The following is a 1,000-nucleotide window of genomic DNA, read 5'->3' as shown; positions in this document are numbered from 1 at the left end:
ACATGACAAGTTTTCACACTAGCCAATTTATTTTAGGCAAACAAGAACTTCAAGTAACAAGAGACAAATGAAAGGATACATTAGATATAGTGAACCAACAACATAGAGACAGTAAAGACACAATATTTATAACACAACATGGCACAATATGCTTTTAAGTCAAGCCAAAAGGAAAATTGAAACAAGGAACAAGGCGATACTCTGTATATTGATGTTGTCACACAAGCAAAGCTACCATTTTACTCATGGAGAGCATAACCCACCTCATCACGTCGAGATCGAAAGCACCAATCGATATTGTAGAGCTTAGCACCAAGAGGACCTCGATTTTCAGGAAGTGAGATGGTTTTAATAACTTCATTTTCCACAGACACAACCTTGCACGCAGGAGAATCTTTATCAATGAGATGCACACAATTTTCATCAAATCCCCACTTACCTGGATTCGCCAATGAATAACACTTTGAGTTTCCACCCAAGAACAAAGCACAATCTCCCAATGATTTGAGCCTAAACCAAGCCATCACCCATAAATCTACCATGAAAATTTCCATCTCCAAGGTGGGTTTAACATGAACAACAAGAAGATTATCATTATCTGTGCTCACCAACTTTAAATTTGACCCATCTAAAACTGGCTTGTTCTTCATTCGTAGAAACTTTAGGGTTTGAGTATTCAGCTTCACTATCCCTATACTGGCCTGATCAGTAATAGCATAAAGAGTGTTGTGAAAAACTGCAACATCCATGACCGTCCAAGGCTTTCCCCATATGGAATAAATGGCCCAGCTCGAATTTTGAGATTGATACACATGCATGTTGGATGACCATGTACATAAGGCCACGAGGATGAACTCTTCTGAGTCTTTAGCAAAGCATAAGGTTGCTCTATTATATAAATCTATAATACGACCTTGATCATGTGATTCCGAGATTGTCATTTTCTTTCTAGCAAAAGGGTTTAAAAGCTTAACCATATTTTTTGGACCAACCATTACCA

The 1,000-nt window shown here is 38.0% G+C and overlaps 1 protein-coding gene across 1 annotated transcript; it reads right to left on the bottom strand.

The window, feature by feature from the left end:
* Positions 1-239: 239 nt before the first annotated feature.
* LOC114714180 (uncharacterized) lies at positions 240-749 on the bottom strand. Its single transcript, XM_028898893.1, has one exon. The coding sequence runs from the start codon at positions 747-749 to the stop codon at positions 240-242; it is 510 nt and encodes a 169-aa protein (XP_028754726.1).
* Positions 750-1,000: the final 251 nt, after the last annotated feature.

Source organism: Neltuma alba, unplaced genomic scaffold (genome assembly GCF_004799145.2).
Source record: "Neltuma alba isolate B1F8T4 unplaced genomic scaffold, ASM479914v2 tig00011488_pilon, whole genome shotgun sequence".
In the NCBI taxonomy this organism is placed as follows: Eukaryota; Viridiplantae; Streptophyta; class Magnoliopsida; order Fabales; family Fabaceae; genus Neltuma; species Neltuma alba.
Note: the sequence above shows the minus strand (reverse complement) of the source record. Positions and strands in the feature narration are given on the sequence as shown.

What these genes read in the sequence shown, in the direction of transcription:
- LOC114714180 (XM_028898893.1), bottom strand. Translation starts at nt 749, where the DNA reads ATGGATGTTGCAGTTTTTCACAACACTCTTTATGCTATTACTGATCAG.